The 13,471-nt window shown below is 34.5% G+C and overlaps 1 protein-coding gene across 17 annotated transcripts in view; it reads right to left on the bottom strand.

Moving 5' to 3' along the window:
• Sh (Shaker) overlaps positions 1 to 13,471 on the bottom strand; it is a 243,394-nt gene that overhangs the window by 58,070 nt on the left and 171,853 nt on the right. For 2 of the 17 annotated variants that reach the window (XM_053768578.2, XM_064437020.1), the window contains exon 2: positions 4,537 to 4,978. The exons of 11 other annotated variants lie outside the window; for them this stretch is intronic. In XM_053768578.2, the coding sequence (XP_053624553.1) occupies positions 4,537 to 4,646 (110 nt within the window). In that variant the 5' untranslated portion in view covers positions 4,647 to 4,978. Of the gene's footprint in view, positions 1 to 4,536; positions 5,266 to 13,471 lie in introns of all 17 variants that reach the window. 4 more of the 17 variants (XM_053768577.2, XM_053768574.2, XM_053768575.2 and 1 more) reach the window with 4 other exon arrangements.

Raw genomic sequence — 13,471 nt, 5'->3', positions numbered from 1 at the left:
AAATGTGTAGTTGAAAAGATTGGCACAATGTTAACACAGATTTTCCGCTGGACTCGATTAAATCCGAAACGAATTCGTGTTCGAATGAACACTGCATATAAAAATATATTAGTTTCAATGTTTTAAAAAGTTATACGCGAGGTTAGTTACTTTTACGTCTACCCAATTGTTTAGTTTTTAACATCTATAAGTTTACATTCAATATACCTACCTACTGCTTAAGTGGAAGTCTTCATAATTATTAGTATGAATAAATTGTTGCTCGTAAGGGCGCACATACACAGCAACTAGCCACGTACATGCCAGACAGTTACTTGCCCGTCACTTGCAGGTGCAAATCCGCCATCATCTTCAAACGAACACTTTTATTTTAATTTATTTTCTTATTGATTGGAATCCGTTATCTATTCTAATAGATTGCACGACTACAGCGGTCAGTATACTGATGAGAATACGGTATTTAAAAAAATGAAAATATCTTTGACTTTGTGCACAAGCTTTGCTATCGAGATGTCACAACCAGAGAGCACATAATAATTAATTCCGCGGGTATCCCGCGTAATGAAGTATTTTCCTCATTCAATTTATGTCAGGATTGTATTTATTGAGCTGAAATTAATTGCATCGGTTTACACTCGAGCTGCGTCTGAAAGATGTAATTTCAATCTTCAATTTTCTCCGAAGCAAACTGAGCGGTGCAATTTTACAAAGTGACACGACACTGTGTAACGAGTTACGACGTATTCCACTTTGGGCACCAAAAGTGGCTAATGGCACTTGAAAGAATGTCATCAGTATTTCACAATTGGTAGTTTTGCATACATTTGTTTAATTTTGTATTATTATGATAAAATGATTGCGGGTTCGCGACGGCTATGGTGTCTATATGGCTAAATAATTACACGCACGTTTTTGGTACCAAGATGCCCCCAAACATAAGTACATATTTATCTGTAATATAACAATGTAGGTTCCTTTAGAAGTGTAGTTGAGCACTAAAAAAGATTTTCCCAACGGAAATAAACTGTATTCTACGTGCGTACGCTCGAGCTAGCCCTAACTAATGTTATAAAAGCGAACCAACCTTCTTGAAATTTTGCATACATGTAGTTTGAAGTTTGGAGAAGGACAATGATGGGAACATCGGCGGCAATCTATAATTAGCTTTTTGTAATGTATTTTTTTCTAGTATTAAGATGCTGTTGAATCTCGGAAAAATATATTTAAATAAATTCATGAAATATCTAGCAACGATTATAAATTTTAAACTGTCCACGCCAGCAGACGCGACTGAAAATTACTTAGCAGAAAATTTGCAAAATATGCCGACAGGCTTTTACTAAAACAATAACGGCTGCTACGCGCTTCATACAGTTTATTGGCTTTTTTTTACAACCTCGATGAATATAAGTTTATTTTTAGTTTTCCACTCCGACCAATTAAACTAATCACTAATATACTAATCATTACTACAAAACTTTTTCAATCAGAACTCAGCATGTACAGTACATGAACCTACCCAAATTCATTGCAAACTCGCTGCTATTGCCGCGCCATAGAGGTTCATGCACGGGTAGCTTTATGTACTTTTGGCTGTACTTGGCTTTCTATAATTACTGAAGTAAATCATATTAAGCCAATATTTGCATTATCATAAAACTCCGAAATACTAATGTTAAAAGGCGCCTACTAGAGAAAAGACAGAACAAATTGATTTACAGTTTCAGATTACAGTATTTATACTGTAATCTGAATTAGGTAATTTAGGTAAACCTAACAATAAAATTTCGCTGAAGACAGAATAATATGGAAAATGCTCCGCCGACAAGAACAAAGTTCTTAAATTAATTGATGCTGAATACCTAACAATACAATAAAAGATATTTAAGGAACAGGTATACGAATCTTGTTATTAATATAAAAGTAAAATTATATAATACTCTGAGTAAAATATGTTATGTCGAATGCTATCCAGGGGCTAGACGGGGCTGTGTCCCGGGGCCATCATGCTCAGGGACATCGTGCCTCCTCCTCGTACTCTCGGCTTACAACCCACAAATTAATTAGTGAAAAACGGAGATATACACGCGCGCCCCCGCCCCCGCACCCTTTCTAAATCTATTGTGAAAAATACCCCCACATTCGGTATATCAATAAACCAGATTCCAGGTAGGCGATTATTATTATTGTCGCCTACCTGGAATCTGGTTTATTATGGCAACTTATTTGAAAAAAGACAATACAATGACTTTCTTTCAACTTTCCCACACGTGAACATATTTGTTTTAATTTTGCGTGGGACTCTCTTGTATCTTTAGGCTGTATTCACACTCGGAGGGAAGAAAACTAAAATCGGATGTCGGGAACAAAATCTTTTCAAAAACAAAATTTTTCCCAACTTACACACCGAACACCGATAGAGCAATTGTCAGTTTCTCACAGAGTATATTGTTATTTACAAAATGAATAATATAACTTATATGTAACTTACCTTTGGGCGTCCAGCGGCTGGATTCGAGTTTGCTGCGTTTTTCGGACTGAAGTCGAACTTACCTTTAGGAGGTTTTGTACGGGAAATGCCTAGAATATTTTTACAGAACAGGACAGTAAGCGAGCAAGCAGGGAAGGTAAGTGACCACTATGCCATGGGCATTACACGAGTGTTGTCGGATTTGCAATAAGACGTAGACTCATTTCTTGAATTCTATTACTTTCTGTTATGGTACGAATAGATTGCGATTTTGTGTCACGTGTGGTTCCGCCTTAGAATAGGATCACTCCTTATTTTACTGTCGATGTCATGTCGTACGAGGCGATGAAGGGATGAAAAGCTTCAAGAGCTGACAGGCAACAATATTATTGCCTAAGAGGGTTACGTCAGATTTAAAATCACAGTCGACTTTTTTAAAAGTTTTTCGAGCGGTACCCTGCGCTGTGATCGATAATAGAGATATTATTCTAAGAGATATAGATTCTCTCTTCATAGTCGTATTCCTCATGGCTGAGGGTCGTGGTCATTACGTGCAATTAAACACACACAACAACTTTCTAGGCATTAGTAAAGGAGTGGTTTGCCATTGCTTTTCCCATTTCACACACAAGTTAATAATCAACCAGTGTGCAGGTTTCCTCACGATGTTTTCCTTCACCGGAAGCAAGTAATCGTCGATGAAAACTGCTATACATGAGTCAGATTGGTATACAAACTCTTGTGGCACGAGTAGGATTTGAACCTGGGACCTTTTGATCCAAAGGCGGGCGTCTTAACCATTACACCACCACCGCTTCATAGATGATTGACAGATAATTTACAGTCGCATCTATTGGACATAGACAGCTGAAACTTTATCCCCTTTATTTATAAAAACGTTATTCTTTGATTAGCCTCGGAATAGTTCTTTTTTGTATTGTCTCATTCTTTCAATGTCAAATGCTGAAAAGAGAGAGGGACAAACCAAAGAAAAAGTACTCCAAGCCCAATCAGAGAATTAAATTTTTATGGGGAGTGTGTGTTCATGGGGAGTGTATGGAAGCTCTATTATAGGATTTTCCGTAATGGACTTCACACTATGTTTTACAATGAATCAATGAATGATGTATGAATTATTTACAGAGGGAACGGAAAAAGGTGCGGAAATATTTGGGCGCCTACGAAATTTTAGATTAAAATAATGGGTAATAATATTAGTTTTATTCATTTAATAATCAAACGGATATATAATCGCCGTCTATCCGTACCCTTAGCTATTTACAGATCCGTTGTTGTGCTATTTTTGTTATTAATTTTATGTGAAAGTTACATCTTTTCCGACTCAATCACTGTTGCAGTGGGCGAGGAGAAGTCAAACGACCTTTTCACCTAACATTGCACGTAACTTAAAATAGAAAGCGTTCAAAGTGCAATCCTCGACTATATATAGTAAGTAGAAAAATCTGTGATGAAATGATATATAATAAAAAACAGAACTTTTGAACAGTTTTGAATCCCATGGTATGGCTTTTAAAAATAATAAATTTGAAAATATTAATTATGACGTAAATGATGAGGGAAAAGTATTTTTGAAGTAAATTGTGCTGAGAATAATATAATAAATATTATGAATATTTTGTAATAATTGTGCATTTGGAATTTTAAAAGTTACATCTGTTTTTTAAGTGGCAATTGAGATCAATATAATGAGAAAATGTAACATTCATAAGCCATGCAGGAAATTTTTTTTGGTACTTTAATAAGGTTTCAATTAAATTTTCCAATTCTGTTAGAAAGATGAAAAACAGATAATGTAATTAAACCAGTTTAAATATGATGGACAAGAAATGTTTCTAAAAATAATTTAAATTCACTACTACAAATATAGACGTAATCAATTATCACTCAAAAAGAGATGAATAAAATTTAAAATTTTGTCTACGTATAAAAATTAATATAGATATATAATTTGTCTGCTATTTCGGATGAGATTCACGAAATGAAGAAGGATATTTTCACCTAAAAAAACAGCAAATAAAACAGAATAGATACGTAGTGATACTCACGCTTCAGTGTTGTCGTCCCTGGATTCGGAGCGCTCAGCGTTGGCCTGACCGCGCCGATGCCGCGCGCGCTGGTCGTCGCCGAGGCCGTAGAGGCCGGCGACAGCCGCCATAGCGCCCCTCTTTACTGGCCCATAGTGGTCCACTTTATTTGTCACAAGTCCCACATCTTACAGTCCACACAAAGTCACGCAAAATATCCTTAAGCAACATCACAACCCCATAGTCTAACCTAACGGCAGCTCGGCTGCCGGCCGGTATAACTAAGCTTATATTTTGATTTTGGACGCATGATTACAACTTTCTAAATCACATTTTAATTATTGTATTCCGTCATAAGTCTAATTGAGAATTGGATCCTTATCTTGGGAATTCTCTAGGTGTTGTTCCTTAGGTGGATCATCGCGAGGGATGTTCGCATTCTCTGCTGGCTTTGAGACAGCATCTGCAGGTGGCAGTTCGCGATGAGCTCGCCAGCACGCCATCACTGACTTGACGTACCGCCGCGTGCTGAAGGCTTCTACTTACTCCAATGGCTTTCCAGTTTTTAATTTCATGGTGCGTGCAATCAGAAGCGAACGAAATATTGGTAGACTTCGTGTAAGCAATGAACTGCCATATAAATTATTACACATTAATGAACGCCATGCTCGTTGCCAAACAAAAGGAGTGCGGCCATGGTAATTAAGCCGCTGTGAAATGATTTTTGATATTTCAGATGTCCGTAGATGCCTTTGGAGTTATGTTTTTATAACAAACTCTTCAATTCGAGTTTCGGATCAATCACTGATAGTTCGAAATATTATGTACACTTAATTTGCCAACAGTTTCAAATATTACAACCGAAGATTTTCGTGAGTAAAAGTTATAGTAGAAATAACGATATGCTAATTAATCGAAGCTGATAACCGGAACTTTTCAAAACTGTTAATTTTTTACTTCTGCTTTCCAAATTCGATGAAATTATACTAACACTGATTAATTATTTGCAAGCTTTTAATATGATGAATGTCAGCAAAATCAAATTTACTGTAATTACGTCTTTATCAAAGACGAAATAGGAAATTATAAAAGTGATAACAACAAACGCAGCCAAAACTGGAGCGCTATAAAAGAACAAGAGAAAATTATTATTAAATAGATAAATAAAAAAATTATATTCTCACACTTCCTACACAGCGGCATGTAGGCGGCAGAGAATCGGGGAATCAGAGTACACACAAACGCATCTCTCCGGATCCGAACCGACACTGTGGCGGAGGCTGGGCGCACCTGACTTTTATACCGCTGCACTGAGGTAGGCGATGTCGGCCCGCTGCGTAGGGGTGGCGACAGGTGGTGACGCTTAACTATTTCACCAACCCGGGTTTGCCTGTCAATATTCACTATTTCACGGGCACTAATGCAGTTACGGCGCATGTCGTAGTTTAATTAGTGACTTGTACGCTGTCAAAGGTTTATCAACTCTGCTTTTAGAACACGTTTTTGATAAGATTTCAAACGTTACCTTTGTAATATGATAAGTATTTTTGCGTAAAAATAATATTTCTAACGAGCTGTTATTTAAACAGATTGAATAATTATTTATACAGTTAATAAGAGTAAGAAAGGTCAAGTTTAAAATCGTTGAAACCTCCCGATCAAAGAGAATCTGGATTACCAATAAAATAATTAAATTCGTTTCATTTTTCATATTTTAGTTGCTAGCTCTTGCCTGTGTAAATTTCCCACTGCAATAGTAGTAACTATTATCTGGTAATGAAAGGTATTACTTACCCCTATGTTACTTATTTAAAAACTTCATTGCGCTCAAAAAAATGTACTAACAGTGAGATTAACGCACATATAGCATATAAGGCCAAAAAGTGTTATCGAGATATACAAGTAGTTTCTTTTGTATGTAAAGTATGAGGAGGTAATAAGTAAGTAAACACACACTTTTGCATTTGTAACATTGCCATTGGAAATACGTAATATAAAATGGAATTAAGTGTATTGATATTCTGCGTGTAGTTAGCCGTGTGTCCGGACTGGCTTCGTAATCAAATTGTGCCGAGGGCGGTTGCTGTAGAGGGCTGGTTGATTGTATCTGTATAAACTTGTTATTGGATACTCTGCCCTCTCATATTTTCCCCCAGATCGGATTTTATGAAAAATCTAGATGTTTTTCAGCGAATCACGAGCCTTAATTAAAAAAAAAATAAAACTTATAAAACGCTTAATGAAACACGATAATCAAATGTCATTTTAATTTATAGTAACATTTATTTTATAACATTTGCTATTGTATTGTTTTCATTATAGTATAATTAAAACGCTTTTTGAATACAACATTTGTGACGGCACGTGTGCCCACTGTTATATAGGCCACAATATTTATTGTTTTTGACACACATGGAAAAAAATATCTGATTTTACTTGATAGCAACTACACACCGTGATAATAAATAACCTTGCTGGAATGCTTTAACGAATACAGTTGACTTTCTTTTCGATTATTCTGTGTATTTAATACTGTATACTTTCCGTGTTTATTAATTATCTAAATGATGTATGTTGCCTATAGGTTAAGTACCTGTAAGTTGAATATAACTTCGATGTGTGATCATTATCATCAGCCAAAGCCTTCTATTTCCCCCTGTTGGGAATAGGCCTATGTATTTTTTAAATTAAGTAGTTATTTAATATTTAAATTTATGATAAATAAATAATATAACAAATAAATATAATATGTAAATTTGAATGTTAGGGGCATTGTGTTTCAAATTTTATTCTTACGTATATACCGTGTCGGTTATTATAAAAATACAATAACGGAATGTCCAGTTTCCACGGACAGTCGGTGTGTCCGAGTGTCGCCCCCTGCCGGAGACTGCACAAAGCTTGCAATAAATCCAGCAACCCAGACACGTGGCTTATGGGATACACAGACATACTTGGAACTAATTCAATAGATTCTCGGGACTTGTTAGTTCAAGAGCGGTGATTTGCAAGTTTTGATGTGTATTATAAAAATATGTTATTTATTTTTGATAATATATTTTGTTAGAAATGTATTATAATAAAATTAAAAGTATCCATTATAATAGTAGGTTTGTCAGTGTTAGTTATTAAAAATGAAGATTAATATCTTCTCGGACGCGCGTTCCTGTTGCATTAGCTGCACTGACGCCCTGAAGCCCGCGTTAAAAATAACCTTTTAAACTAATTTAGCTGCAGCTGTGTCATCATGTCTACTTGACGTCAACCCTTTTTGGCAAATAAATCAGTTCAAAAAATATAAATAAATTGCAACCCGAATTGCAGCCTAACGTTTTCACTACTCTAGAGTCTGTTCTAAGTTAGTTCTTAACTTAACACACTTCCAGTCATGGTTCATCACTTACTGAAACTTATCCAACTAAACTAACGGTGCAATATTCGATAACTCAAAGTTTAACCGTAGAATCATACGTAGGCGGATATTGTCTAATTTGCAAAATATACAGTCAAAGAAGACGTCCATCCGTCGTTTTATTTTTTTCAGTACTTAAATGTGTCCTGCAGATTGTGGATGAAAGGATGTGCTGGCCGTAAGCTTCTAAAATATGGACCTTATGTTGAGATTGAAAACGGGTGCAATTCAAGCAATAGGTACTTCTTTGTTACAGAATAGTGTGCGCTATTTCTTGGTTTTTTGCCAATTCAAATATACGATGTGTCGACGAAGTTCGACATTATACCATATGTCTCTGTTCCAGCCTTGATTTTAAAGAAAGACGGATTCTTACGTTAAATGGAACTTCCTTTTGAATCGAATATTTGTTAAAATTTTGTAATAATTCGAATTTACACGAAAATAATTTACTAAAGCGACGTTGAAGAAGTGGTGGTGTGTTTAATTCCACGTAATGACTATGACCCTCAGCCAAGAGGAATACGACTATGTAGAAGAGAACGCGACGTTCGGTTACATTACTCTGGACTGCTGAAGCTGACATTAAATTTTAAACACTAAAATAACATGTGTATTTTTAATGAGGCAGCTTTATCAATATTTTGCCGACGAGATTCGTAATTATTTAAAACAAACATGGCCGTTCATTATTATGTATATCCATCACATTTTGCGTGAAAGAGTAACAAACATACACACGTACATCCTCACAAGCTTTTGCATTTATAATATCAGTAGAATATAATATATAAAAGCAATTTTAAGAAAATAGGTTGTTTTACGTAGCGTTTTACAGACAAAGACTTTGTGAGGGTCTTTTAAAATGACTTTTTAAAATTCAAAAGCATTTACTTTATATAGGTTGTTTATAAGTATAAAGATCTTCTATCAGAATATGTATATTTTGAAGTCTTTAAAAATGTCCTTTAAATTCTATAGTATATGAATATATATTAAGTGGTTTGTAAGCGTATAAGATTTTCTGTTTCAGACTATACATGTTTTAAAATGTTAACAACATGACGCCTCAAGAACTTCAGAGAGATGTTTCTTGCAGAGCTTTGCAAGCTTTCTCGGGTGAGCTTGAAGTATTGATCTTAAGTTTTGGTTGCAAAATTCTTGCTTGAAATCTATTTACGACGAGCGCTGGTTCTACGCTCTACTCCGACGGGAATATTAATTAAGTTACAAAATGTTATAGCTATATTAATATAGGAAACTTTAATTATGAATTGAAACAATTTAAATGAACTTAAAAACAAACAGACATAATAACTTTACCACTTAGTTCTAAGTAATATTGAAGGAATACATATTATTATTCAAACAGCAGTTTAATAACATTAAACGGTAATCTAAACGAATTCAATAAGTGCATTGAACTATAATAATATGCCTAGTGCAATTTGTTTGACAGTCTATAAATTAATAGTATAATCAGTTAATAGATAACATATATTACGCAAAAGATCCACTTTCCATACATAAATCTTATCATTTTGTCTTTTGTCATTTTGTCAAATGCCCTGAGCTTGCCATATTACATTTTCTAGATTTATTCGATAATATTACACAGCCTGATACATGATATAGAGGTATTAAAAAGTCCTAACACCGAAACATCCTGGTGTAATAAATAAATCCTTCACCTTTTAATAAAACGTGCGAAGAATCTCATTTTAAACTCGTATGAGAATTTTTTTCATAGAGCGAGTATTTCATAAGATGCGACTACAGTGAATTGTATCGGATAAAAAAATATATAATATACCAGCAGAAGGGCATTTTGTACAAATATTACTTCATTTTCAAATTTAAGACGTGACGTTTTTTGTAACATAATATGAATAGTTTCTTGCGGCCACGTTGCAGCAATACAATCAAAGTTCGTAGAGACCGGCTACGACGTAGCAGAGCTACGCGCGCCGTAGCACCGGTGTGCTACGAGTCGGAATGTGGCAAGCGGTGATTCAAATTTATAAGGTCTCGTAACCAAAGTATGCCAGTGAAATTCTCTTGTATCGTCGTTCGTTCTTCCAATTTCACATTTTCGTGTTTTCGAGATACTTACCATATATACCGATATTTTTTTGTACTATTTAGGCGCTATTTATAAAAGTTTAAAATAAGAACATTGAATACGGAATTTATTTCCTCTCTTGTAAGAGATTTTATGTGCAAGATTATTTATGGAGAACTAGCTTTTGCCCGCGACTTCGGCCGCGTAAATTTCCCATGGGAACAGTTTAGGTACCCTATGTCAATCTCCGTACTTCAAACTACATGCATACAAAATTTCAGGAAGACTGGTTGAGTAGATAAAGCGTGAAGAGGTAACAAACCTACTTACTCATTTATAATATTAGTGAGGATTTTTCAATTTTTCTCACACTAATGTGACAAAATGATATAACTACTATTCTTGAGAGTTTCAATATCACCCTCACTAAATAAAATGCGTTTCGTCACCAGTGAAACATATTCAACAAGTTTTATATTGAATCTATATTCTCACAAAATGATTTAATGATCGGTTCAGCCCATTAGAAATTTTACAATCCCTTGCTTATCGAAACTTTCATCGTTTCCGTTTTATTTTTAGTTTAATAACTGGCACCTGTCGGTTGTGTTTATATTTGTATTGTTTTTGTAAGGGTTAATTGGTAAAAATATTTTATTAATTAAATATTTTACTGGTTAGTAAAAATATTTTATTTTCCTGACTGTATTTTATTCTTGTTGAGGATAAGGTAACTTAATGTTGCAGTTGAAGTTTAGCGCTTCCGAGTGCTCATTAATATTGAAACAAGACATATCAAGCTATTGCGGGAAACATATGTTAAATTCAAATGAAACACGTAATTTGTCTGCAAACAACTAGTCTGTTGCGTTAATTAACTTTAGTTTCCAAATCTGTTGTTTTCTATTCTCTTGGTTGTGCAAATTACAAAGCATTGTTTAGCTCGATCCAGAAATATATTGTTCAAAACGCACGGAAAATTTCGTAAAATCCTTTTACGTACCAAATGTTGGAAAACAATTGGCACGTCAAAAACAGCTTTGAAACAAGCAACTTTAGTTTATATGGCTCGTTTCGCAACGGCATAGAATTGTGTTTTATTTTGAAACAACATTGCAACACCTGCTTTTGTACAACGTGCAGCGGCGTAGCTATTTACCGGTCCTGGGTTAAAATTTATTTGGGCCCCCATTCTAAACCAATTGTTTAAGTTTAAAAAATCTCTGTCACAGAAAAAGATCTCTAGTGCTTATATCCACCAAGTTATTGATTGGACTTCAATATTAAATTAGCTATCTATATTTTAATGAGTTAAAGTCGTTGCTCTATGTCACGTTCTAATTAAAAGCATTTATTCAGAAATTACATGATAATTTCAAGATATAGATATATGAACTCTTTATCGCATCATTAATAGGAAATCGTAAGTTAGATAGGTAAATGACTAGATGTTGCCCGGGGCTTCGCTCCCATGTGAATTTTAAAATAAAATATAGCTTATAGCGGTCTTGGATAATGTACCTTTCTAATGGTGAAAGAATTTTTGATATCGGAGATTACCCTCCTCAAACATACAAACTTACAAGGTCACAAACGCTTGCCTCTTTATAATAATAGTATAAATAATATCAATACGTATTTTTAAATATTAACAGTGTATAGGCAGCAATGCGCATGAACAATGATAACAAATGCATTTTTCTATACAACAAAACATTATCCGTCCGTCTCTCTCCAGTGACTGTCTCTATTTTGACGTATACTTGCGCGCCCTTGTTTCTCGTGTAGCCGCCGTGGTGGCGTTAGTCTCACAATGTTGCCAGCTCGCAATCACAAGTCAAATCAAATCATTTTATTTACTTAAATAGGGTAAGTAATACAATATCCACATAGTGGTTTAGAACAAGCCTATTTAGACGTTGTCAATAGTATGCAAATATTAACATATTATAATAACATATTATAATAAAAAAATTATAAAATGACATCAGATTAAAATGAGATAAAGCAAAATGAAAAATATGTTAATTATTGTCATTGTAATCCAAAAACTCTTTGTGTAAAAACATTTATCAATGAATAGTAAGTATTCTTTGAAATAGTTACAAAGTCGGTCCGAGACCCCTAAGTTCAGTCCTTCTATAACTACGCCACTAGCCACTGCGCCAATACGCATAGTTTGTAATACTAAAACACGTTTTAAAGGGCTTTCATGAAGCTTTGACTGCAGCGAACTGCATCTTTTACGGAGCGGTAAGTGGACGTTTCATTAAAATGTTTTCAACAAAGTTTTGGAGCGGTTTCAGTGCTGTTGTATAAAATCGTCCGCTGAAATGTTCCGGGTTCGAATTCCACGCGTGCTATATGAGTTTTGTATACCAATCCACATGCAATCGGTGAAGAAAAACGACGAGAATACTTGCGCAGATCGAGGTTTAAATCACTAGTTCGTATGCGACTACTTGTCAATAATTAGCAGTAAGTCGCAAAAGTCATATCAGATGTGCCTTTACGAGAGTTGAATAGAATCCGACTTCAGTGTTAGCAATATTCGATAAGAGAATGTTTTCCGCCAAGTTTCATCAGATTTCGTTGAGAGCCCAACTTTAATGAATCTCTTAAGTTTTGACGTTATGACTCCAAAGCATGCCATTACAGTGAAGCCGGCCGCCGCCCTTATACACGATATTTCGAGTAAGAATATCTTAATATTTCAACACGATACCCATTTTTTATGTTATCCGATAACCCAAATAAGGTTTGTGGTGCATTTCAGTACAACACAGTGTAACATTTACAGAATTCGAACCAAGCTTAATGTCGATATCAAACTAAATGGGTTGTGAGAGATGGTACAAGTACGTACAAGTTTAATAATTAAGTATTTTGACATTCAACAGAAATTATCCAGCCATGATGTTTATTTTTATAATATCTAATATTATCTCTAAAGTGATTCCCCCGCATATTTCTCAGAATATACCCTTTGTGAGTGATGTTAAGCGCTAAAAAAGGGATGCCTTTAAATAATAGTATTACACTTATATTGGAATGTGTGCATATAAGTCTTTCTAAAATATGTTAAAATTTAGATATCTATTATTAATCTGTATATTAATCAGATGTTATAATTTTGTATTCGCTAAGCTCTCAAAATGTTATTAAAAGTAATAAATTTTTTAGAGCGTAGCGAGTCAAAAGTAGCTTTCGTGCTATGTTTATTGAAATAATTACTATATAGTATAAAACTGTCGCTTAACTGTCTATCTGTAACTATGTATATATTTTTTTTTAACTACAAGCCGAGACGGACTGCTGGTAATATATGAACTGTTAATAGTTAAAACTACGAACTGGTCAGAGCTAAAAACTGATTTATTGTAGAAAGAATAAGTTTTTATTATCACGCTAAAGTTTTCCATTTTAATTAATATTTTAATGTACATTTTTGTAAAAGTTTAGTCGTATTGAATATTTTCTCC

The sequence above is a fragment of the Plodia interpunctella genome, chromosome Z (genome assembly GCF_027563975.2).
Source record: "Plodia interpunctella isolate USDA-ARS_2022_Savannah chromosome Z, ilPloInte3.2, whole genome shotgun sequence".
Lineage (NCBI taxonomy): Eukaryota > Metazoa > Arthropoda > Insecta > Lepidoptera > Pyralidae > Plodia > Plodia interpunctella.
This window is presented reverse-complemented; position numbering and strand designations above follow the sequence as displayed.